Here is a 24,609-nt window from a genome sequence, read left to right as displayed (position 1 = left end):
TATATATATATATATATATATATATATATATATATATATATATATGGGCAGATATCTGTTTCCTGGTCCAGTATATTTAACTTTTTAGTTTGAATTTTTTTTAAGTGTCTACATACTGTATTGAAATAAATATAATGGATCGAAAGAGAAGATGCGGATGTGTGCTTTTGCATTATGACTTCAGTATATATTTATGGGACAACTCTAATATAAATGCATGTATGATTGGGCTTTGAAAAATAAATGCAGCCCATTACACCCTTGAGCAATCCCAAGGGAAGACAGTCACGTTGGGTTAGTGTTGGGATGGATTGCCGTAGGAGGTAAATGAAGGAATTTTTCTTTAAGCGATTTCTCTGTCGAAGGTACAAAGAAACAAGTTTGATCTACCCTCTTATTATTTCCATAACACATTATAGTAGCCTGTAACTGTGGGTGACCTGCCCCTAAAATATGTCAGTTCTTTGTCAGTAAGCAATCAGTCCATTGAAGTTGAACAGTCAGTGTCAGTGACCAGTCCTTCATCTGGATTTTGTTTTTAATTAACTTCCAGCCCATTTTGTTTCTTCCTCCTCACCTTAACTCTTTGCAGCAGTTCTGTCACCATCCATCACTCCCTTCCTTTCTGCTCCACCACCCCTTTAAAGGGATTATTTCCTCCCCTCTTTTTTCTTTCCTCTGTGTCACTCCAGCTTTTTTCTATCTCCATGTCCCTCATCTCCTCATTTTTAGAGCTTGCCAGACACATTCTGTGCCTCCCTATCCATTTCCCGATTCGAAGATGGTGTATTCCAAGAATGCTGCATCCACCTTCTTCACTTCCTCATGTATAGTTCTCTCCAGCAGTGCTCCTCAGTACTGCTCCCCTTCCCTCATATTCTACATTCAAGCTCTGGCTTAAGTTCTTTAACTAGTGAACAACCATGTATGTATTCTTTAATTCGTCCCTAGTTAATCCTTACTCTCTCATGCTAGGGAAGTGGTTAAGCTTGTTGCAGTTACTATAATATTAAGTGGCCATCGTCTGCATAGCATCCGTAACACTTTATATCAGTTGGGCCACATCTTAGATTACCCATACTATCATGAACTGTGCAATCACTATCCCAGTCAAAGAGGTACTTCGTGCCTCTCTTAGGCTCTGTGTTGGTGACAACAGGGGGCCTCCAAGGCCGCTCCGATTAGATCCTGGGGCTACCACTTGGATAACCCTACTTGAACATAGGCTTCCTCTTTAGGAACCTGTAAGCTTATCTACTTCCATGGCTAAAATCTGTCTCAGTATATATACCCTGATGGTGATGTAACTGGTCACCATGTATACAGGGTGAGTGGCTTCTTTCCTGCTAAGTCACTCAATACTCTGCATGAGCACATATAGTTAACCGCATAATTACAATAGTAGCTCAAAGGGAGGAATACTGTACATACTGAATTCAGGTTTCAAGTATTAATTTCAGGTCTATTCATGCTGTATTTTGCCTTGGTAGCTTGATTGGGGTTTAACATGTATTTAGGAAGTGTTTCTCTAAAAGCGAATTGCTCTTGTTTGATATTGCAATTGGATCTCTTGCCTTCTCCCTCTCATCACCATCCCCTAAAAACTCCCATATGTACCAGTCCTTGGAAAAAAACTCCCACTCTCCCCCCATGAGTCCCACCCCCCATCCTACTTTCCTTACTTAGCCCTCATCACCCATTAAAAAAAAAGAACGAACCTTAAGTGACCTGCCAGGAGCTGCGAGTTTGAGCCGGTATCTCTCCTGTTCCTTTTCGACCATTTCCTGTGTTTTTCTTTCTTAGCTGATTTTTTCTCATCATGGTACATACTACAATATATCCAGTTCCCCTACAGATTTAGAAGAAAGCCCTAAAATGATAAAGTGGTGTCCAAGTGGCTATAGTAGCCATTTTTTATAAAAAAAAATATTAAGCTGTACAGTGCGAGAGAGAGAGAGAGAGAGAGAGATGACAGTTTACCCCAAAAGCCAAAATAGAAGCCACTCTTTTCATGTACAAGTACAGCAAAGTGTCCTAGTACTGAGAGAAGCTCAAGTCAAAGGCAGTTAACACTGGATCAAGTGCACATTAACCCGCAATGGGGAGAGATGGAATGTTACCTCTCTAGTACTCACACAGGTCTACAGACAATACCTGTAAACTGTAAAATGTTATGCGTGGAGGTAGAGAAGAGGGTAGGAGCAAAGTCTGTAAGCCACTCAGGCTTTGGGAAGATGTGGGTTAATGAGAAGGGTTTTAGAATAAACAATGCACAAGGCTACAGAGGAAAAAAATAGTAAAAACACAGTCTAGTGCAGAGAATCAAAAATGAGGTGGGGGGTGGAGTGAAAACATATTAAAAAATAAGATGTATTCCACTCACATTCTGCAGGTCAAATACAGGCATTGAGAGATAAATCTCTAGATGGAACTGTTGATCCGTGGCACAGTTGATGTAGGAGGATACACCAGGCTTCCAGTATGTGGAAATAAAAGGAAGACAAAAATAGTGCAAAACCGTTTTTATTTAACAATAAATAATCAAGTAATGCACGTACAGTTAGACAAATAATCAGGTGCAGTTAGACTACTCAGAGTCAGGGGAAGGAACACTGAATCCTCATGGGACCCGTCTCTCCTTCTGCTCAGCTGTCCGTGTGCCCATGTGATGATGTCACAGCTGCAGTCAGAGTAAGCAGAGAAGAGTCCGTCTTCCAGGGACCCAGGATTTCTTCCTCTGATGTCCAAATAAACTCTTCAAAGTAGTCCAAAATTACTCTGTGAGGTGTGTTTCTCTTTCAGGCCTAACCTGCTCGTATGACCAAGCCAATGTTAACATTTATGGTCTCCTTGCGTCAAAACAATCCACCAGGTCTGAAGTAGGATAAACATTTCTGCCTAAAAATTTGCATGAAATGTAAGAATCACTTTGATACATTTGACGCAAATGCGAGCAGAAAATTGAGATATAATATATTATAATTATATTTTGATTTGGTTTAAATCTTAACACTTATTATTATTATTATTTTTATTATTATTTGTGTCATTCTGTGTGTTGTTAGTTTTAAGTGTCACCTTATTTTATTATTATACCCATTAAAAGTTCAATTTTAATCAATTAATCTATACATGGAGTAGGTTGCTAGACAACAGGGGCCTCTTTCTGTTCTTGTCTTCTCAAGACCAGTGGTCTTTTGTAAACATTTCTGCCTAACAATTTGCATCAAATGTAAGAAACACGTTGATACATTTGATGCAAATGCGAGCAGAAAATGGAGCAATGTGTCAAAACAAACTTTTATTTGCACTTTTTTTGTCTTTGATACATCTCCCCAATGGGATCCTATGTAAATTAGTGTTGCCTCTCATGAGGAAGAGCGTAAAACTCCCAAAAGCTTGGCCTAAAATATCAATTGTGAGTCCAAATAAAAAAGGTATCACATAATATTGAAGTAAGTAATTTACTCTGCATTATCCCATCAGGCAAACATAGCTACTTCTATTGAATTCAAAGATTCACTGCAAATTTTGTCCATGACTTCAAAATATGGGCAAATTTAGAATCAAGTATGTGAGAAAGAGATGTATCCATATGTGGTAAGAAGAGATTCAAGTGAATGGGCCATAGGGTGCCTTATATTTACATTGTTTACTAAATATACTGTAGCATATTATTTTCTAATATTCAAATTTCTATATACAGTACAGTACATGTTTTCTAGATTTTATTTTTGTAGTGCTCTGTCTGGATGATAGCGCCATAGTGCATGAAAATGTACATTGTATTGTATTGTAAGCCTTTATTTTTATAGCGCCATACAGTAGTAATACACGTGGTAATCAATTAAATAACAGATAATATAAATAGCAGATCATGGGAATAAGTGCTTTAGACATAAAAGTAACATTAAGGAAGAGGAGTCCCTGCCCCGAGGAGCTTACAGTCTAATTGGTAGGGAGAACGTACAGAGACAGTAGGAGGGAGTTCTGGTAAGTGCGTCTGCAGGGGGCCAAGCTTTATGTATCATGTGTTCAGAATATCCACAGTGCTATTCATATGCTTCTTTAAGCAAGTGTCCTAAGTTGGGTCTTAAAGGTGGATAGAGAGGGTGCTAGTCGGGTACTGAGGGGAAGGGCATTCCAGAGGTGTGGTGCAGTCAGTGAAAAAGGTTTAAGGCGGGAGAGGGCTTTAGATACAAAGGGGGTAGGAAGAAGACATTCTTGAGAAGAACGCAAGAGTTGGGATGGTGCATAACGAGAAATTAGGGCGGAGATGTAAGGAGGGGCAGAAGAGTGTAAAGCTTTAAAAGTGAGGAGAAGAATGGAGTGTGAGATGCGGGATTTGATCGGAAGCCAGGAGAGGGATTTCATGAGGGGAGATGCTGAGACAGATCTAGGAAAGAGTAGAGTGATTCTGGCAGTAGCGTTTAGGATAGATTGTAGGGAAGACAGGTGAGAGGCAGGAAGGCCGGACAGCAGGAGGTTACAGTAATCAATATGGGAGAGAATGAGGGCCTGAGTCTGAGTTTTAGGAGTCGAGCAACAGAGGAAAGGGCGTATCTTAGTTATATTGGGGAGGAAAAAGCGACAGGTTTTAGAAATGTTTTGAATGTGAGGGGCGAATGTGAGAGAGGAGTCAAGTGTGACCCGTGGGCAGCGTGCTTGGGCTACTGGGTGAATGATGGTAGTTCCAACAGTAATGTGGAAGGAGGTAGTAGGGCCAGGTTTGGGAGGAAGTATGAGAAGCTCTGTTTTAGCCATGTTGAGTTTAAGGCGGCGGAGGGCCATCCAGGATGATATAGCAGAGAGACATTCAGAAACTTTGGTTTGTACAGCAGGTGTAAGGTCGGTTGTTGAAAAGTACATTTGTGTGTCGTCAGTATAGAGGTGATAATTAAACCCAAAAGATGTTATTAGGTCACCTAGAGAGAGTATATACAGAGAAAAGAGGAGAGGTCCCAGGACAGAGCCCTGGGGTACCCCCACAGAGAGATCAATAGAGGAGGAGGAGGTGTTAGCAGAAGAGACACTGAAAATACGATGGGAGAGGTAGGATGAGATCCAGGATAGAGCTTTGTTCCGAATACCAAGAGTACATGATTTTAGAATATTAATTTTAAAAGTATGCACAATGAACAGCGTGCCCTATTATTGCAATCCAAAATATATTTCGTAAGAAGATGTTTTTATGGTATAATTTATTATTCAATAATAACAGAAACAATAAAGGACAGTGATGGCGTTCTGCTTATTGTTATGATTTTATGTGACATCACTGAGTAGATTGCTGTTGTCAGACAGATAGATAGGGATGCATTTGTTTGGATTACCCATCCTCAGTCATTGTATTCATTAACAATGCCCTTCATCCATCATCTACTGTAAATCTCTAGTGATACTATGCAGCAAAGTCAAGTATTCATGCTCACAGAATGAGTGTCAGCACTGAAATATTGGGATGACTTGCCACGCCAAAGGAGCAAAGCTTGGCATGAAAAAAAAAATTAAAGGAAAGATGAATCGTAGATCAAAAACAATGTCAAGGATATTAACATTTAAGTGAGAGTGCAACTTCCTTGATACCGGCATAATACATCTTAATTAAATCCATATGTAAATAGGATTTTAGTTTTTGAAGCATTGATCTTGAGAAAAATTGTATTCTTCAACGTTTTGAAACCTTTCCTTGTGGAAGCGAGAAAATTAGACATAAATGTTGTTGTGTATGGGTTTTAGATACATCACAGCCCCTTGTGCAGATGCCTCATAGCGACTTCGGTATACAATTGAATAATGGTTTTATAATAAAGATTGTCACAGCCTTTACATAATATTGGAAATTATAATGCATGGGTGGGCAACTCCAATCCTCAAGGGCTACCAACAGGTCAGGTTCAAAGGATATCCCTGCTTCAGCATAGATGATGCAGTCAGTTGAATACTGAGCCACTAATTGAGCCACCTGTGCTGAAGCATGCATATCCTTAAAACCTGACCTGGTAGGTCTTGGTGACAATTGAGGACTGGAGTTGCCCACCCCTGATCTAAAGATATATTTTAGTTTGGTGTTCTGTAGTTGATGGTCTCTATAACACAAACATAAGTCTTTAAATGCTCGCAGAGGGATTTTCTGTGTCATTTTGCTTTTAAGGAATCCAAATCAGATTGCCAGTCACAGTAGTAGCAATAGGATTAACATTTAAAACCCATTTCGTAAAACAGAATGTCAAGATATTAGGCCAGCAACTGAATGAAAAACATTATTTACACAAAGAACACCAAGGTTTCTTAAATTAGATACGATACTTGGTATTATTTTGCATATGTTACACTGCCTTTCTAAAACTGAAAGTATTTTAACGGTATACTGTATGGCTGTTATTAAGCAATACCTACCTCTTTCTATGATTTAGATTTCCATATGGCCAATATGAATGAGACAAAAGGATTGTTGATTTTTATACTGCTTACTACTGGATTTACCTGGACATTGTTTATTATTGTACAGTATATATCAAAAGGAAAAAAAAGAGTAGACTAGTGCTACTGTAACTGGTGAAAAAAGATATTACATGTAATAAACTAGTGTTATGGTAGCATGCCCTTCTCTCTTTTTCTCCTTTCTTTTTTAATTTATTATTTATTAGTTATTAATTAATTCTTGAATACTATTAAGCTATTAAGTGGAAATAGTTAATTTGTCATTATTATTACATCTGTACTTATTAAACTGTATTGCCCTTTTTCTGTTCACAATAGCTGAAAAAGATGCACACAGTAACACTTATATTGCATTGTCTGTGACTAAGAAATAGTCAGTTATCACGAAGAAAGTCTCAGTATGGTGATCCATCCACGTTACCCTTGTAAGAAATAGGTGCATAAAAACACTGAATTTTACAAAGAGAACAATTCTTGTCTTCAATAAAGGGATTGATCTGTCTTTTCACCATTATTGCACCAGAATTGCAATAGGGCAATCTTTGATAAATCATTCCCACTAACTAAGTAATCCACATTTTTTTGCAGAGCTTATGTATACAGTTGAACTTGCCGGGGGGCTTGGTGCTATTCTGCTGTTGCTTGTTTGCTTGGTTACCCTCTACAAGTGTTATAAGATCGAGCTCATGCTCTTCTACAGAAACCACTTTGGAGCTGAGGAACTGGATGGAGGTAAGACAATGAGCTTCTCAGTCCTTACACCTGTTCTTTCCTGACAACTTATTGTAGTCTAGGTACTCTTTAAGATTCTCTCAGTGTTAATCTTGTAGTTATTCTGTTGGGGTAATATATCAAATTTTCCTTGGTGCAAGAAATAACATCAAATTTGTCAAAGAAAATGAATTCTGTTAAAATCAATGTGATTTTTTAATTTGGTACATATGGTGCAGTTATTTTGGACCAGTTTTGCCAAAGGGAGACTTTTTAAAAATAGTCCATTTTAGGTCTGCTGTAGTTACTCTAAAGGTTAATTGGCATACAATTGTTATAGGTAAATGTACATTTGGGCCATATTTACTAAAACAAGTGCTATACCATAAGACCCTTCCGGTACCAGAAGGTATCTTAAACCCCATTGCCTTAAATAAGCCATAAAGGTCCTTATTTATTAAGAAGTCCTGCATGGTGTTTGATGAAGTAGCACTGCTTAGTAAATATAGCCCAGATTGCAACACCTAAAAACATTTTAGTTCAATACTGTATGTCATTGCATAATGATAATTATGAGTCTAATCTTCAATAAACATCTACGAAAGCATGTCGCAAAATGTTCAATACATTTTTTTTTGCAGTTAACTTAATGTACGAATATTGGGAAGCTTTCCAGGTAACATTCACATGGCAGACTTTCACAAGAGGGGTTTGTGTACATTTAAGCCTTTTACCTCTGGTAAGGTAATCTAACTCTTAAAAAAAGATGGGCAGTCTTATTACTAAACAGCATTGGCAATTGTAATACATGTTTAAGAATCCTGCCGCACATGTACAAACTTCATAGTCAGACATTTAAGAATTTTTTATTGATGCAGATGTGGGCACAACATTTCGGGGAAACCCCCTGGTCAGGTGCACATATATTGACACATTTATTTATGTATATCTTTATTTATAAAAAAAAAAAAAAAAATAGCGTGACGCTGTATTGGATAAAGACTGTGCAAAATATCAACAAAAAATTAGTGCAATTATTTGAAAAATCCATCAAACAAAATAACACCTCGATATACAGTATAGTCAAAGTGAGTCCCACAAAAGGGATCCTCGGGACATGGGATCACACAAGTGAACAGGAGTGATAAGTAAAAATACCAATGATAAATTAAATGATGAAAAGATGCAACTAGATTGTAAGTGAAAATTAAATGTTCACTCCTGGTTTGCCAAATCTGAATATAGTTGGCTCCACAACAGGAATCTACAGGAAAAGGAAAAATGAGATGGTGTGGTATGTACAGTAGATAAAATTGTATTCACAATGTGAAAAGGTAAGTATTGCACGTACAGAATGTAAAGTTAATAGCGCATTTGCCATAGACACACAGCCTGTCCATCGCTTTCCAGGAAGCCACCACTTTGCAGCAATCACCCGAATGAGCAGTGCTGTGTATGCTCATCTGACATGTAGACCGCCGGAGTATTCTCATCAACTCGTTGAGTCCCAGGGGCAGCAATTGCTCACAATGGAGAGGCGCTTGCCCACCTCACTGATGTCAGCCAGAAAGAGTGTTCTACCTTGCAATGTCAGTGACTGTTTGGTCCTCAACAGAGTGTGTGGATAACACTGAGGGTCTCATTCTAGTAGCTCTGATTAGTTTGTTGCTACATCGCAAGGTTTGGCATGTTCCCGCCGAACGGTTTGAAATTTGAGTTATCACGATATTCAGAAAGAATCTGAACCCCTCCAAAACCGTGCAGCAGGAAAATAGAGAAAAAATGCCTAAACCGATCAGCATAGCAATAAACTCATCTCAGCCGCTCTCAAAGTTCTCCCCGTGCGATCTGGCACACAAGCACAGAGAGCTCCACAGAGAGAGCCGCCTCTCCCTGCACAACTTTCACAGGCGATCTCACTGTTTTAATAAAAAATATAATAGTAGTGTGTGGGAGCAGGGGGTCTCCAGAGAAGAACGTGTTGATTTTAGGTCCAGGGACCCCCTGCTTCCCGAGATACAAGCCCTGTTATGGGGTGGCGGTATCTCCTATGCATTTAAATGTCCCGGTCACATGATGCGGGACATTTAAACACTGCATGAGGATACCGGCACCCCATAATGGGGCCTGTATCTCAGGAAGCATGGAGTCCCCGGACCTGAAATCAACGTGGTTCTTCTCCAGAAGGTGTTAAACCTGAATAGCATGTTTATTGGGAGCAGAGGTGATAGATGAAGGGAGTAGTTGACCAGGGTGGGTGGTTAGACCTGTCGGAAAGGTTGCGGAGTGGCTAATCCCTTCACTACCATAGCAGTGGGAACCGCTATTGTAATGAAGGGGTTAACCACTCCCGCTACCCACCCAGTAGGGCTAACCACCCACCCTTGGGGCAACTAGCCCCTTCACCCAATCCCTCTACCCCAATAAACATTAAAAAGCACAACAACCCTAATACCCACCCCCTCTACCCCCAACAACAGCGTTGCCCCAATGGCGGCAGCCTGATGGGGCTTCCCAAGAGCTGCTCTCTTCTGCACAGGACCAGCGTTTTAAGGGTTAACATTTGCTTGTACATTGTGGAACTCAACCCCACCCACTGGAATATTACTGAGCCAAGAGGACAAAACAAATGTTGTATTCACAGCTGCATTGAATCTCAAACACCCCAGTATACACATGCGTTGCCCCAAAAGGTGGACAGCCTTAGGCGCAGCTGAACTGCAGCAAAGGGTGTGAGCCATTTTCTGCTGTTCGCTGAAGTTAAAGCTTCTCTATTTCAATCTGAAAACTCACAAGCCCTTTATTCCCTGTACCCAATTTCCAACCCTATCTGTCCAAAAAATATCTGTGAATTGACTGTATAACCCTGTTCTTTTAATGTAACCATGTATTTTTATAACTCTGTGCACAGGACATACTTGAAAACGAGAGGTAGCTCTCAATGTATTACTTCCTAGTAAGAAACTGTATATAATACCGCGCTCCTTCCTATAGAAGTTTGCAGCAGGTAAAAAGATAGGCCTTACATATAGAAAAACAAAAAGAACGATTCCTGCGCTCCTACCAATTAGGCTAAGATAAAATAATATTCTCATGAAAAAGGGTATTTGGTTAAACCCTTTGACCAAAGCATTTGTAAGCATGCATGCCACGTCAAGGCAACCCATTTAATGCAGATACCTACACTATACTGGATATACATGTAATAATTGTCCCATGGACTTGTGAAAATAGTGTTAAAGCCCTGAAGGGGTTAAATAAAGCATGAGCTTAAGTGAGTAGTGCAATTAAAATCTGGCTAAAGCCAGTATCATAATTACCTTTGCTATAAAGGTAAACAGGGTGCACAAATTCCCTGGTGTGAGTATAATACAACTTACACATATACATCTCTCTGTCAGTCTTACACATTCACCCACCATTCAATGGAGGGTGATATCCAGACTGACACTGGGGTGTAACATACCTACACTAATTGTAAAATTGGTAGGGTCTCAGTAACTGCTATGTAAAGCAGATGAGCCCATAAACCTACCCCCTATGACGTTTCAGAGATACTAAATTTAAAATGCCCTATGGGAGTATGCAGCAAGGAAAAGGATTGCCTAATATTAGTGAGAAACTGTACATAATACCACGCTCCTTCCTATAGAAGTTTGCTGCAGGTAAAAAGATAGGCCTTACATATAGAAAAACAAAATGAACGATTCCTGCGCTCCTACCAATAATTACTTCCTAGTATAACATTTTTATAAATAAATAAAAACCGCAACACCTACACTGGCGACACACTTTATTCGAGCTCGGCTAGTCCCACGAATTCGGGTATACCCGGGTGTATTGAGGTTTGTGACTGTTTTCTGCCCGAGTGCATTGAGGTATTTTCCAAGCAGGGATTGAAGCATTTTATTCCCGCTGGCTGCAATACTGCACAGTATATATATATATATACTGCATTACAATTCATGAATTTATGCCATCTGGTAGACACGCGAAGCATTGCAGCCTATTAAATCCTAATCATTATCATTTAACAGATCAGCCGCCCGTCAGCCAGGCATGAACCCAGGCTGGGAAGGCAAACGCAACGGGGCTTGTCAGAGGTGAGGAGCGGCACATTCCAGGTATCTGCCAGGTACATACTGGGTATTTGCTCGAATAAAGTGTGTCGGTGCAGTATAGTACAGTAATGGGCAAAATTACAGCTCAACCCCTTCATAACGCTGTGCTTGGGGTCCAAAGAATCACATTACGTTATAAGCGTAAGTTGTACAATAAAGTATTTAAGATATCAATAATTGTGTTGTAAAGTTTTCATAAATACGAAATTGGGAGCCACGCTTCCATCGCGTTATAAGCGGATTCGCGCTGTAACGGATCGCGTTATAACGGGGTTGAGCTGTACTATTATCCCGATCTGGATAATAGTGCATTTGCCCATTCAAAATAAAACAATATACAGCAGCATAAAGTAAATAAAACTTCTACATATCCCTGCCCGGATGAAGGGTGTCCTCCATCACCATGCTCCACGTCCATGTCCTCCGTTGGCAGGAACACAAAAAGAAAAAATTCAATCTTATGTCCCCTAACCCCCTAATCACCTTAGCGATTAGTAACCGCTATAGTAATTAAGGGGTTAACACACATGGGAGGCCTAGCCACCCATCCTGGCCTCACTATACCCACCCTCTACCCATTGATTGGCACAGTGGTACATCATGCCCGTACAATAAGGGTATGATAAGCCACTATAGCAGTCAACGTGCAACATAAAAAAAATCAACAGGTCCAAAAATACACAACAAAAGAAACGTAACCCCTAACAAACATTACAATTAAATGCCTAAACAATCCGAAAATGTAATAAAAAAAGCCCTACAAATACATACAATTAACTCAAAACAATAAACAGAAATTAAAAAACATAACAATAAATTCCAAATAAACATTTGCCAAAAAATGCATTGTCTGTCACTGTATTTATCTATACCCTAAAGGGTCATAGATAAATAAATTAGCAATCAATGAGCAATCAAAAACATAAAATTAAAAAAAACATAATTTACTGTAAAAACCTGAAAAATTAAAATTGCGTACATTCAATATTTGTCTTACCTCTAGAAGTCTTCACACTCCGAATCCTGGCGTATCAGGAAGCTCTTGACCAAAGACGTCATCCTCCGACATCTGCCGACATTCTCCGCAATCCTCGGCGATGCTCCACGAACAGGTAAAAAAATCTTCTTTCTTCTATCTTTTTTTCATCTATCTTGAATCTTCTTTCTTTGTAATCCATAGAAACCCCATGTTAAATCCAAAATGAATGTTGGCTCGACGGCTTCTTAAGCTAAAATCAGAAGGAACAGGCCTTATATAAGGCCTGTGACGTTACATTTTCGGGTCAGATGGTCTAGTTCCAATTCATTTGGAGGCTGTACCATGTTACAGGCTTTATAAAAAAAAATTAAGGATGCGATGTACGGAAGGGTTACGTCACATCCTAAAAACACATTACTGACATCGGATGGTACTACAGCCAATGGGATTGAAGACAATCTCATTGGTTCCTGTACCATGTGATATGTTCCAATTGTTTAAAATAATGTGACTTCATCCCTTAAAGTGATGTCACATATTTTGCAAGAAAATGGAACATATCACATTGTACAGGTACCAATTGGCCTGTCTTCAATCCCATTGGCTGTAGTACCATGTGATGTCAATCATGCTGTTTTAAGGATGTGACACCTCCCTTGGAGAGGACATCACATCCTTAAAAAAAAAAAAAGCCTGTCACAATACAACGTCCAATCAGATTGGACCTGTACCATCTGACCCTAAAATGTGACATTGCATGCCTTATATACGGCCTGTTCCATCTCATTTTAGCTTAAAATGCCTTCAACATCCGTTTTGGATTTATCATGGGGTTTACTATGGATTACAAATATGGAAGATTGAAGATGGAAAAAAAGAAAATAGAAGAAAGATGATTTTTTTTTACCTGATCGTGGAGCATCGCTGAGGATGTCGGAGGATGTCGGGGAGGATTTCGGTGGATGCCGTCTTTGGTCGAGAGCCTCTTGATAGGCCGGAATTAGGAGGGTGAAGACTTCTAAAGGTAATACAAATATTGAATGTATACAATTAAAAATTTTCAGGTTTTTTAATTGTATTTTTTTCTTTTTAGGTTTTTGATTGCCCATTGACTGCTAATGTATTTATCTATGTCCCTTTAGGGTATAGATAAATACAGTGACAGACAATGCATTTTTTGGCAAATGCTTGTTTGGAATGAATGGTTATGTTTTCTATTTCTGTTTATTGTTTTGAGTTAATTGTTGTGTATTTTTGGGCCTGTTGATTTTTTTAATGTTGCCCATTAACTGTTATACTGTAGTGGCTTATCATGCCCATATTATATGGGCATGATGTACCATTGTGCCAAATATTGGGAAGAGGGTGGGGGTACTTTTGCTGGGGTGGGTGGTTAGGCCTCCCAGGTGGGTAGTGGGGGAGTGGGTTAACCCCTTAATTACTATAGCAATTACTAATTGCTAATTAAGGGGTTAGGGCCATTAGATTGTATTTTTTACTATTGTGTTCCTGCCAATGGAGGACATGGATGCGGAGCATGGAGATGGAGGACACCCTTCATCATGGCAGGGGTAAGTAGAAGTTTTATTTAGTTTATGCTACTGTATATTGTTTTATTTTGAATGGGCAAATGCATACTGTATTTGGATAATAGTCACTTTGCCCATTACTGTACAGCAGTGTTTCCCAATTAAATTTAGTCGTGGAACCCTTTTATATTTTGTAAAACAGAATGGAACCCCTTAAATATTTTCTTGGTTTAAGATAATTTTTAATAGACCCCCACTGCCCCAATACATTTTTAATAGACCCCCACGCCCCGATACATTTTTATAAGACCCCCACCGCCCCAATGCATTTTTAAAAGACCACCACCGCCCCAATGCATTTTTAAAAGACCCCCACCGCCCCAATGCATTTTAAAAGACCCCCACCGCTCCAATACATTGTTAAAAGACCCCCATCGCCCCAATACATTTTTAAAAGACCCCCGCCGCCCGAATGCATTTTAAAGGACCCCCACCACCCCAATGCATTTTTAAAAGACCCCCACCACCCCAATACATTTTTTTTAAAAAAACATCCCCCCAATACATTTTTAAAAGACCCCCACTGCCCCAATGCATTTTTGAAAGACCCCCACCACCCCAATACATTTTTAAAAGGCCCCCACCGGTCCCTCCCCCAGTGTCTCTCTCCTTCCCCCAGTGTGTCTCTCACTCCCTCCCCCCAGTGTCTCTACCTCCCCCAGTGTCTCTCTCACTCTCTCTTCCCTCCAGTGTCTCTCTCACCTTCCCCCAGTGTCTCCCCCTCCCCCCAATATGTCTCACACCCACATGTCTCTCTTTCACCCCCCTCTGCCCATGTCTTTCTTTCACCCCCCCCTCTGTCCATGTTTCTCTTTCACCACCCCCCCCCTCTGCCCATGTCTCTCTTTCACCCCCCCTCTGCCTTTGTCTCTCTTTCACCCCCCCTCTGTCCATGTTTCTCTTTCACCTCCCTCTGTCCATGTTTCTCTTTCACTCCCCCTCTGCCCATGCCTCTCTTTCACCCCCCCTCTGCCCATTCTCTTACACAATGACCCCTCCCCCCCCACAACCCCCCCCAGCCCCCTACACACACACACACACACACACACACACACACACACACACACACACACACACACACACACACACACACACACACACACACTCTATCTCTCTCTATCTCTCTCATACACTCATACACTCACCGTATCAAAGGCAAATGAGGTGCCTGTTGCATGAGTTGTGTAGCACAGCGCCACCTAATGCCTGACTTAGAAATTGCAGCTACAGACAGGCTGCTTTTTTGACGGGGAAATCCGGCACAGTGAGTGCAGGCGTGAGTACAGTATGTGTTGGGGGGGTTGTTGGGGGTACAGGAGGTGGGTATTAGGGTTGTTGTGTTTTTGAATTTTTGTTGTGGGAATGGGTGAAGGTCGTATTTATGCTGCGGTTGGTGCTAAGGCAAAGAACCGGTTAACTCCTCCTACAACTCCCCCCCACAAGGGCTAAACACCCGCGATAGGCCAAATACCACCTTTATCCACCCCCGCTACCCACAATAAACATGGCACTGGTAGTTAACCCCTTCATTGCCGTAGCAGTTAGCCACTAAGATAATGAAGCTGCCTGTAAATGCATTTGTATTGCATCAGATTGATGCCGGGGTTCTCCAGAGCTGGTATTAAAGTGTATCAGCTCCGGAGACTTCCAGCTTCAATCCGTTACAGGAAAAAATCCATTTTTTTTTTCAAAGTCCTGCTCGCAAATCCCATCTTGCCACCCTTTGGCTGGCAAGATGAATCTTTGATAGACACGCAGCAACTAGCATAGCGTGATTTCAGAAAAATGTGATTTGCAGATGTTTTGCTGCTCCCGAGCGATGTGTTTGGCGAGGAGCGAGAAATCGTCAATAAATACTTTCCCCGTGCGATGTAACCAACTAACTGAGGCTTTCTGAATAGCTACCTAGCAAAATTTTGTGATAGCTGCTCAAATTCCTCAATGAGTTGGTTATTGAAGGTACTAGAATGAGAGTGCATGTTCTTAGGATGCTCAAACTTCACAGGACACTATTCGCTAGGAGTAAAGTCCCGAATAACACGTTTGTGAAGCAAAAACATCCTATGCATTCCTATTTTCTTCATTTTCCTGTAGATATTTTTATCTATATAGCGCCCACTGTGTACTCAATGCATCACAAAGACAATACAGTACAGGGAGTTATATAATACAATTCGCGCAACAAAAGTCCGACAATAGGAAAGGAAATCCCTGCCCTGGAAAGCTTACACTCAAATTGGTATGTTGGGAAACTTACAGAGGCAGCGGGTAAGGGAATAAATGCAGTAGGTGGTAGGAGTGACTGTGGGACAATAGCCATGAGTCCAGGCTATTGGGATGCTTAATTTAAGAGGTGGGTTTTCAGGTTTGTCTTGAAGGTGGGGAGGGAAGGTGCTTGGCGTATACTGAGTGTGAGAAAGTTCTACAGATAAAGTGCAGTGAGGTTAAAGGGTTTAAGGCGAGAAAGAGCAGTAGCGGTACAGTAAAAGGTGTGTAAAGGAGACAGTTATGGGTAGAGCACAGGAGACAAACAGGGGCATAGCGAGAGATCAAAGGAAGGAGCAGATAAGTGGATAGCCTTAAAGGTAAGGAGGAGAACTTTGTATGTGATCTGAAATTTGATGGGAAGTCAGGAGAGGGATTTAAGGAGGAGAACTGTCTTGGGAGAAAGTGAAATTATTCTAGCAGCCGAATTTTGGATTGATTGAAGGGGAGAATGCTGTGAACAAGAGAAGCCTATTAGCAGTATGTTACAATAATCCAGACGGTGGAGGATAAGGACATGTATTACATAAAAAAAAGACATGTCTTTTTTGACTACTTTGAAGTGTGTTCGTGTGCAACAGGAGTTTTTAAAAATTGCATTCCCAGTGGCAGCTCTGAGGGCTCCTGCCAGCCTGTCTTAGCAATGATCCTACACGGCTTAAAAAGAAAGAGTGGCATTTCCACCATCTTCTTCTCCTGCAATTGTACAGTAATTGTCAGTGTTATTTTGTATCTTAAATTGAACACATACACTTGAATTATTACATTTGATTGTTATAGGGCAAAGACCAGATGAAGGAGAGAGCAGGTGCATTTGTAAACTCAGAGGCTAGTCAGTTGTAAAATATATACAGGATTTAAGATGTACTAAAATGTTCACACTGAAAGACAGAACATGTACAGTATGCATGTATATCTTTTTTTATATAGTGAAATGAAAAAAAATATATATATATATATCAAACATTTAAATAACAATTAATACAAATAACACATAATGGGAATAAATACTTCAGACATAGAAGTGACACTGAGGAAAAGGAGTCCCTGCCCGAAGAGCTCGCAATCTAATTGATATATCACCTACTTGATAGAGCATTTAAACCCTATACCTTGAGTTTCTTCCTAATCACTGACACTTTAAGGTTGTCTATGCTGCAATGCCAAACGAAGTGCACATCAATTATTACTTTTTACATTTCTGCTTTTAAATGAGTTAACAAAAAGTTTATTGTTCAAGTTTCTTATGAATGACTCAAATGATTAGCCTAAGAGGTTTACTCCACCTCAGATATGGAGGAGTTTTATGATACTAATGAAAAGGAAGAACTGAGATGCAGAATTTGATACCTCTCATAATAATTGCATCACTAATTTTTCAATAACTAATTCTATTTGCAGTTCCCAAATCAAAGCTGACACACATAGGAAGAATATGCACTAGCATGATAAATTGATGCTAAGAGATGCAGTGTTGAAAAGGAAACTTAATTTTACTGTGGGGTATAATTGTTTTATCTAGTTTCCTCTACCTAAATGATAATGCACTCAGATTTTTCATGCAACCTCTCATAGAACCAATTAAAATTAAGAAAAAGGAAAGAAAAATAGAAATACAATAAACATTATGCTCCAGTTTTGACAAAACGTCAACATGAATTTTGGGCTAATATTAACAAATGCTAATTGCCATCACTTTTTTTATACAGTATATATAATTAATCCCCTACCTTTACATTCAGGGCAGCTGACAGCTTTCATAAAGCCCAGAACTAGCTTTCCCATAGCCAAGAACTAGAACCGGAGGACCCAGGATGTTGAGCATTGCAAATGTGTTGGTGGCCCTGCGAGTCCCCTCCTCTCTCTGTCACACACGTCCCCTCTCTCCCTCTCAGTCACCCTCTTTATTACTCTCTCCCTCTCTCTTTCACACTATCCCTCTCTCTTCCTCCCTCTCCCCCCATCTACCCCATCTCTTTCTCCTGTTTATTCCCCTGCTCTCTCCTTCTCTTTCTCCCCCCTCTATCTCACTCTCCCCCTGTCTATTCCCCTCCCTCTCACCTTCTCTCTCTCTCTCACTCTTTTCTCCCCTCTCACTCTCACCCCCTCTCTCACAGACTCTCACTCTTCCTCTCCACCCTACTGTATCTTTCCCTCCTCTCCTATCTCACTCTATCTCCCCCTCTCTCTCTCCTCCTTTCACTCACCCCCTCCCTCTCACTCAACCCCCACTCTTTCACTCATCCCCCCTATCTCACTCTCTTTCCCCTTTCTCTCGTTCTCCTCTCTCACTCTTCCCCCCTCTTTTCCCACTCTTTCCTCATCTCTCTTACTCTTTCCCCACTATCTCTCCCGCCTCCCATCTCTATCTCCCTCCTCCCCCAGCCCCTACCTGCAGAGAAGGGTGTGCAGAGCATCTTTGGGCCCTACCCAGTGCCAGTGAGCGGCCAATATAGGAAGTTTGGCCTGACTCCTGGTGGGGCCTAACTTCTGGGTTTGGACTGCTGAGGTGCCCCTCTCCAACACCACGCCAAAGGATAGGTGTCCCTGCACTCCCCCACTGTCGGGCGGCCTATTTCCATTAAATAAATCTCTGGCATTATTTCACTTTTGTCTTGGATGATTATTTTCTTTAATAGTATTATTTTCCATAAACTACGTAATATTGTCACTGGATGGGACTGGGCCTTTAGATTAAATTAAAACCAACATTAGAAATTGTAACAAACATGTTTAAGTAGCTGAGTTCCTTTCTTTAATTACAACTCTTGTACATTATATGTTTCCAAGTGAAACATATTCCGTTTGTAAATCTACAGTGTATTAAACTGAGTTTGCTCGCTGCCTTGCTCTAATTAGCATCTAATTTATTTTTAGATTGTCTGAGTCTCCATTCTCTAATGGCATGAATCAGACATACAGTGCTCATCATTTTGTGTGTCCTGTAAGCCATACACCAGATTGCTTTGTGAAATGACTATTACAACCATACATTTTAATTAGAGCATATGAATACACTGTCTGATGACAGATTTCAGGATTGTTCAGTCTTGAAAAGTTTTCTGAAAACGTACTTACAGTAGTTTTAAAATACACAATTCTGGACAGTTATATTTGCTGGAGTGCTAGAGGTTTCCTCCCTGGCTATTTCAATACATTTTATCAATTAAAACTCTAATCAAACCTTCCTCCAATTGTGTGATTTGGCTAACAGATGTTCACTCTTTCACTATTTAATCCAACGTTTCCACCTCTACTGGTTACATTGACGTGATGACGTCATAGGCGACGTCATCAGAAGTGGCAGCGTCTGATCACAGGAACAGCAGAGAAAAAACTCTCCAGCCAGGCTTGTATTATCAACGGAGCCTACAGTGTTTAACCCGCTATGGTTATATGCCTCACTGTGTTTTACCCGCTGTGGTTATATGCCCTACTGTAGTGGTGACATTATATCTATGGCACAACACCATGATATACTAGGGCATGCCTTACCTTTGTGGTTATATTTAACCCATTGCGCAACATTAAGAGATACTGAGTAAATATAACATGTTTCTCTTGTGTATGCAATACGGAGGAGCCTATTAATAGCATATCTTTTCCACGGTGGGAACACAGGTATATCCTGAATTACTAGCTTACTATGTTATGTGATATATCTCCATCACTACAGAGCTGGATATATTGAACCTGTTGGTAACAGGAATTTTGATACCCACATATTGGATACTTTCCTGCCTTAATTGTATCTATTTAGGCTGGGAGTGATACTTACCTGCAGATCTGGAATATTTGAATCTAGACAATAGACGCCCACTGATAGCAATTAACTTGAAAAATCACCAGGATACTTATTATTATATTGCTTATCTTGCCACTTCATTATGGGGTTATTTTAATGTTTGAATGTGATTTATGTGTTTTTAACCTATATATTTGAATAAAACTTTATTATTTTTCTCCTTGGCTTTTCCGGTAATGATAGGCTGAATTTGACCTATCGACAGTACTTACCTGTTAGACCATTTTTAGTCTTCTCACTGTACTCCAACATTGAGTGCTCTTTTGTGAGGGAGCCTTTATGATCCTCTTTTGGATCAACTCTGATATACTAGTTATTTTTCCCTCTGAGCACCTGTTGTTCTTTACATGATTATATATACATATATGGATGAGCGGATTTTCTCCCTTTATAGACATATGAATACACTGTCTGATGACAGATCTCAGGATTGTTCAGTCTTGAAAAGTTTTCTGAAAACGTACTTACAGTAGTTCTAAAATACACAATTCTGGACAGTTATATTTGCTGGAGTGCTAGAGGTTTCCTCCCTGGCTATTTCAATACATTTTATCAATTAAAACTCTAATCAAACCTTCCTCCAATTGTGTGATTTGGCTAACAGATGTTCACTCTTTCACTATTTAATCCAACGTTTCCACCTCTACTGGTTACATTGAACACTGGAAACTGCCACAAAGCTTCTCAATCCAATGAGTTTTGATCTAATGACTGTAAAACTGAAGCTATTTACCTTGCGCTTAAATATTTTAAATCTTATGGTGCTTTACTTGTTAGGGAGATAACCTTACATTAAACATGGCTGTTAACTATTTCTTTTTAATTAGATTGTATTTTCCTCTTCTGAGGTCCTATGGATGTTAAAAGAAGTTACGACACAGATTTATTTCCTATTCAAATCCTTGTGTTATGTAACACAATACTAGCATATGCTTAATGGGAAACGTTAATGTTAATATAAATATGGATGATGATTATTATTGTTATTATAATATAAAATGCCTTTTTTTTGTAAAGTGTACATGATGCTGCATAATACATTTGAGAAGGTAATTATTGATATCCCTTGTTTTATTCATGTTCCATTTAAAGTTTATTTGCATTTAGCATGACAATAAATGCACATAAGACACATTAAATGAATAACCAATACACAATATTTTTATTTTCATGTACACGAATCAATGTTTATGGAAAGGTTTACATTTCTGTAACTACAGTAAAAATGAACTGATGCTACATTTTGTTTTCAATTGTAAAAAGGGGTTTCAATACGATAGGGGTGGCCAATAGAGGTAGGGAATTTTTGGGGAAGATTTTAATTCGCCTAGGATTGGCCGGTTCCTTTGGTCTGCGGATTTCAGCGGGTCAGTCTCCAAATTGCTGATTCACCTTTTGTGGATTTTTTTTTAATTCCGACAATCCAATCTGCAGATTCAGCAATCCGCAAGTGGACTATTGAATCCGCGGATGGATTGTTAAAATCCGTCAGCGAATGGATTGTTAAAATCCACCAGTGGATTGTATCAACTGGCGGTTTTGGATTAATCTGCGCGTGTTGAAACTGTAACAATCTGTCAGCGGATTTTACACGGTGGAACAGATTTTGAATGTCATATTCTGAAAAATCCAGGAAACGGATTTGGACTGGTTCATCCATCTCTAGTGGCCACACCAGTCCTCAGGGGCCACCAAGAGATTACCCTCAATAGGGAAGGTGGCTGGGGCTCAAATAGGTGGGATACGCTAAAAAAGAAAGCAATCCACCGTAGAAAATCCTGAATCCTTTCAATAATGCAATTCAATAGGAACAAGAGGCTGAGGAAAACCCTTTTGCAAGACTTGACTGGATAAATGTACTCTAAGAGGATTTAGTATTGAACTGCGGTCAGATAACCATATACAGTGTTCGACAAACCTATACATTTGCACGTCCCGGGCGAGTGGATTTAACATTGTGGCGAGCTTCTATTGGCCCAAGCAGCACACGTGGGGTACTAGGTGGCGAGTAGATTTTTTTGTTCGGCAAGTAGATTTGTTTGGTGATTTGTCGATCACTGACCATATATATATTAAAACGCATAGACATCACACATCCGGTACAAATTATAAGTCCAGCAATAATTGGAGTAATACTCACTGTTGATTGAATAAATGTTCTGTGTCACTCCCTAGTGAGAAGCACAACCATAGGAGTTTTCTTAACTTCGATTTGCAGGGTCATTCTTCCCTTGCAGGGTAAAATATCCTTGAAGTTTAAATCCTCTGAAAGCCTCTGTGTGCAAAAACGTTTAGGAGAGATACTAATAGAAAAAACAAGGCAAATAGCCCTGGTAAAACGTTGCACCACAAAATTCAAAAAAGCAAAAGGGAGAGAATAAAAACGATTTAATGTGCAAAAAAAAAGAATTACACTGACATGTTAAGCCAAGAATTGGCTTTATCAAAGTGCATAGATTCTTACCTACTCCATGTGTATTTGTAAGTTCGCCAAAGCAGGAAGTAAATGACCCGTTTTCGTGCCATACCAATTCACGTGATGACGTCATGACGTCATGACGTCATGAGCGTCATCATATCAGCCCATGTTTGTTAAAATACAACAAAACCAACTTTATTGAACTTAACATATAAACACAAACAAAATCAAATAAAAATGTGATTTAAACAACTAAAAAGAATAATAAAGTACAGAAGTAGATACAAGGATAAGTTAAGCAGCATTAGTGATGATAATAATATAAAAGAAAATAGGTTTAACCTAACTATGTTAGTTTTAGTAATAACATCACTAGTATGACTACTGAGCTAGCTATTCTCCTTGGATAAATAAAAAGATATATAGAAAAGCAGACTAGTAATTAAAAAACAAACTAATATAATGACCAAAAATATCATCAGAGGTATAGAATGCTTATGAACATGATTTAAGCCAGATAACTTGTACCACAGGAATATAAACATATATAATATTAAGCAATATACAGTATAAACCATTAAAGTATGTAAATTCACAGTACAGGGAGAACTATTGAACAAGTGTACCTTAAATATGGATATAAAAGCAACCAAAAGGGATCAAGCAAAAAAAATGAAATGAAATGTACAATCACTTTGCACAAATAATTTAGTAATCTCATATTAATTTTATGAACAAGCATAAATTTACCAACAGATTCTGATTGCATTACCATATCATATTGTAGAGAGGAAAGGAGGTTGAAGGTAACCCAAAAGAATCCTATTTGCACTCACTACCAGAATTAGATGGCTAGGAAAGATTCAATCCTTGGGGGAAACCCATTAGCCTTAAACTAAACATATTAAAATATTTTATTTAACAGATATACAAAAAAACACAATGTAACTATAAAAGAAACAGGGGGTAGGTACGAGAAAGGTGAATAACCTATATGGCTTAAGGGATCGATAAAGAACATCCAGGATACCCCAGTCGCACGCCATATTCATGACCAACATAATGGAGATCCACAGTTTCTTACTTTCGGTGGAATTGAGCACATACCATGGGTTCCCCGAAAAGGGAATTGGGATAAACGCCTGATGCAGCGTGAATGCCAATGGATCTTCACGCTCCAGACGTTACAGCCCAGCGGACTAAATGAGGGATACATCTATTCCGCATTTCTCTAAATCGTCCTATACCTGTATTTATATGGGAGTAATATTAGCCTTGAGATACCCTTTTGATACATCCTAAGGGAGATTATATATCAAGATGGAGCTGCTGCACTTGATAGTCACAATTTCTAATATCTCCTCTATCCGACGCAGTAATATAACATAGTCTAAAGAGGATTATCTCATCCTCCGAGGCAGAATATACGGTTATTATCTGGGGATCCGGGTATACAGTGGAGTCGTAAACTTCATATGACTGTTTTGACTTTTAGAGGCGGTCATTTAAGAGTCCATACACTCCTACGAGAGACACACATGTCTTCCCATCCTATATATGCACATGCATCTTCCATGGAGAGAATAAGAGATAATACACCTTTCCATTAGCGATGTGACTGTCATTTAATTGCAGCATCTCCATCTATATGTGATACAGAGATATATGTTTATACAATATAATTCTTTAATGTGTTGGTATATCATATGTCCCTTATTTCCCCTTTAGTTTGTTTCATTTATCCATTCTATGCATTAGTCAACTTGTTTTAACCCTTTCTTATGTAGTGTTATACCATTTCTGTTAATATCATGAGGTCACAATGATACTCATTTAGTCCTATCGGTTGCTAACTGCAACACGGACAGAACATAATATTCAAAGTAGACCCTAATCAAAAGGCACACACAGTGTTAATATAGTCTAAGTAGCCAATACAGCAGCCTTATAATTTGTCTATGTCATTTGTCTATGTATTGATTGGCTGCTTCGGGTATCACACCAGCGGCCATTGCACATAAGACTCCAGGGATGTGGTCTTTCCCACTACTCCCATTACCTTGACAAAGCGCTAGGTAGCGCGAAACGTACGTCGGTTGTAATGACGTCTTTGTTGTGATGTCATCAGGGAGCGCGGGTACGGAACGGCGCGAGTCAGCTCTGTTTGAACAGCTAAAGATGCCAGGTTGTATACTTCCACCATAGTACCGCAACAGCGAGGTGCCTGATTCCTATAGGTTATTGCTGATAGTCTTGGGCTTATATACTGTCTATAG

At 39.6% G+C, this 24,609-nt stretch overlaps 1 protein-coding gene across 1 annotated transcript in view; it reads left to right on the top strand.

The window, feature by feature from the left end:
• Nucleotides 1–24,609, top strand: part of IL1RAPL1 (interleukin 1 receptor accessory protein like 1) — a 1,561,353-nt gene that overhangs the window by 1,501,469 nt on the left and 35,275 nt on the right. The window contains exon 9 of the mRNA XM_075594263.1: nt 7,033–7,176. Coding sequence (XP_075450378.1) covers nt 7,033–7,176 — 144 coding nt within the window. The remainder of the gene's footprint in view (nt 1–7,032; nt 7,177–24,609) is intronic.

The sequence above is a fragment of the Ascaphus truei genome, chromosome 3 (assembly GCF_040206685.1).
Source record: "Ascaphus truei isolate aAscTru1 chromosome 3, aAscTru1.hap1, whole genome shotgun sequence".
Classification (NCBI taxonomy): Eukaryota; Metazoa; Chordata; class Amphibia; order Anura; family Ascaphidae; genus Ascaphus; species Ascaphus truei.
This window is presented reverse-complemented; position numbering and strand designations above follow the sequence as displayed.